This window comes from Neltuma alba, unplaced genomic scaffold, assembly GCF_004799145.2.
Source record: "Neltuma alba isolate B1F8T4 unplaced genomic scaffold, ASM479914v2 tig00012146_pilon, whole genome shotgun sequence".
In the NCBI taxonomy this organism is placed as follows: domain Eukaryota; kingdom Viridiplantae; phylum Streptophyta; class Magnoliopsida; order Fabales; family Fabaceae; genus Neltuma; species Neltuma alba.
In genome coordinates this window covers 74,608-76,331 of record NW_021636695.1, presented here as the reverse complement: position 1 = coordinate 76,331, position 1,724 = coordinate 74,608, and the positions used below count along the sequence as shown (strand labels likewise).

The 1,724-nt window shown below is 37.3% G+C and overlaps 1 protein-coding gene across 1 annotated transcript; it reads right to left on the bottom strand.

Annotated features, from left to right (window-relative positions):
• Window positions 1-249: 249 nt before the first annotated feature.
• On the bottom strand, window positions 250-1,081 carry LOC114723578 (quinone oxidoreductase PIG3-like). Its single transcript, XM_028909775.1, has 2 exons — window positions 903-1,081; window positions 250-454 (listed from the first exon to the last, which is right to left on the bottom strand). The coding sequence occupies exons 1-2, from the start codon at window positions 1,079-1,081 to the stop codon at window positions 250-252; spliced, it is 384 nt and encodes a 127-aa protein (XP_028765608.1).
• Window positions 1,082-1,724: the final 643 nt, after the last annotated feature.

The following is a 1,724-nucleotide window of genomic DNA, read 5'->3' as shown; positions in this document are numbered from 1 at the left end:
ACATCAGAGTTGTTAATTTCTATGCATGCATTCAATCCAAACTCTATGCATGCATTTAACCCAAACAAGAGTTAATTAAACAGAAGAATACAAAAAAAGTACTGGCATGCTACATAGCTTCATTTAGAGTGGTAAAAATTGACAAGATGGGAGTCACGAGATATGCTGCCTCTGCTGACTTGGTTCAAAACAACATAGGTATTGAACATTAACTAAAATAATTTTCTCTTCATAGATAAATTATTAGAATCAAAATTTACCAAGAACATCTCTCTTTTGGATAGCCAGCTCATCATAAAAACAGTAAAACACATTAGTACATGCAAACTTAGGAAATGCAGCTGCATCCTTCAGAGAATCTGTAGGTGGAATCAGAAGAACTTGTCCAGTAGGAACGGCAACTTTCTCAGCATAACCCCCTCTACTAAGAAGAGCACATACCTCTAAGCCCCACCTTATATATTAATGCAATTTTAATTCATTCACACACTACACAACTAGTCGGTTTCGACCACTTGAGTAAAACAGAACCTTCAGGTTAATTCTGATCAACGGAACACAAAGGACCCCAATATCAGTGTATTCGATCATCACTGAGGTTAAACGCATTGTTTTATTCAATAACCTTCATAGTTCATTTGCAACAAGAAGGGAGAAGTAATTTCAACTATCAATCAGAGCATGCTAGAATATAGAAACACGCAAAGCTTATTCCTTTGAAAGGCACATGTTCTTATCACAAGACGCAGTGGAAGAACTTTCTGTTTTTAAGAGACCCAACAACTAAGTACACGGAAAGCAATGTTCCCTTGATATCTTCCTCGTCGTTTCCTCAGAAACTTGGATTAAAAATATACCACTACCCTGCAAACCCAAAACTCAGAATAATAAATGTTGAGTACATGGTCACCAATTTTCCACCTGGAAGCATTTTTCCCACGGCTTCAACAGTTCCGAAACACTCCAATCCCAGGTAAGGGCTCGCACCTCTTGGGGGCGGGTATGAACCTTTCCTCTGAAGGGTATCAGCTCGATTCAGTGCGGTTGCTGCTATTTTGATGAGGACCTCATCGTCCTTCATTTTGGAAAAGCTGAATTTGCTTCGTCTCTCTGTCGCTGGAAGGTCACTCACAGAACTTGCTAGCAATGCACCATGTACTCCTTGGCACCCCGTGATGGGCGTATTCCTTGGCACCCCGCACCCATCACGGTGAAAAAATACAGTGTCACGTCCTGATGAATGATTGTGCCATCCCGATCTTGAATTCGTGATATTATATTTTGCACGAATCAATCACATATTCGAGCAAACGATCACATATTAGCCCTGATTGCACTGAAGCTACTAATATTTTGCATAGAGATTGTGATATTACACATTCCTTCAGAGGCGTTGTTGATGAAACTAAATTATTATTGTTATTTTTTAATAAAGATGAAGCTAAATTATTATTATTATTTTTTAATAAAGATTGGCATTTGACGGTTCTATGCCTGATTATCTTGCCCAGTTATGACATAAGATTGAAGAAAATTATTATATCTTTGATCACGTTTCATCTTTCTTAACGTGAGATGGATATCGATGAAAAAAACCCTCTTTTTTTATTTGTAATCTTGACTTTGTTCTATTGTGTTTGCATTTGTTTGAATCAATGTACATACTAGCTTTATTTTTTGTTTTTTGTTTTGCCAACCATACTAGCTTTATTAGACTTTTAGTG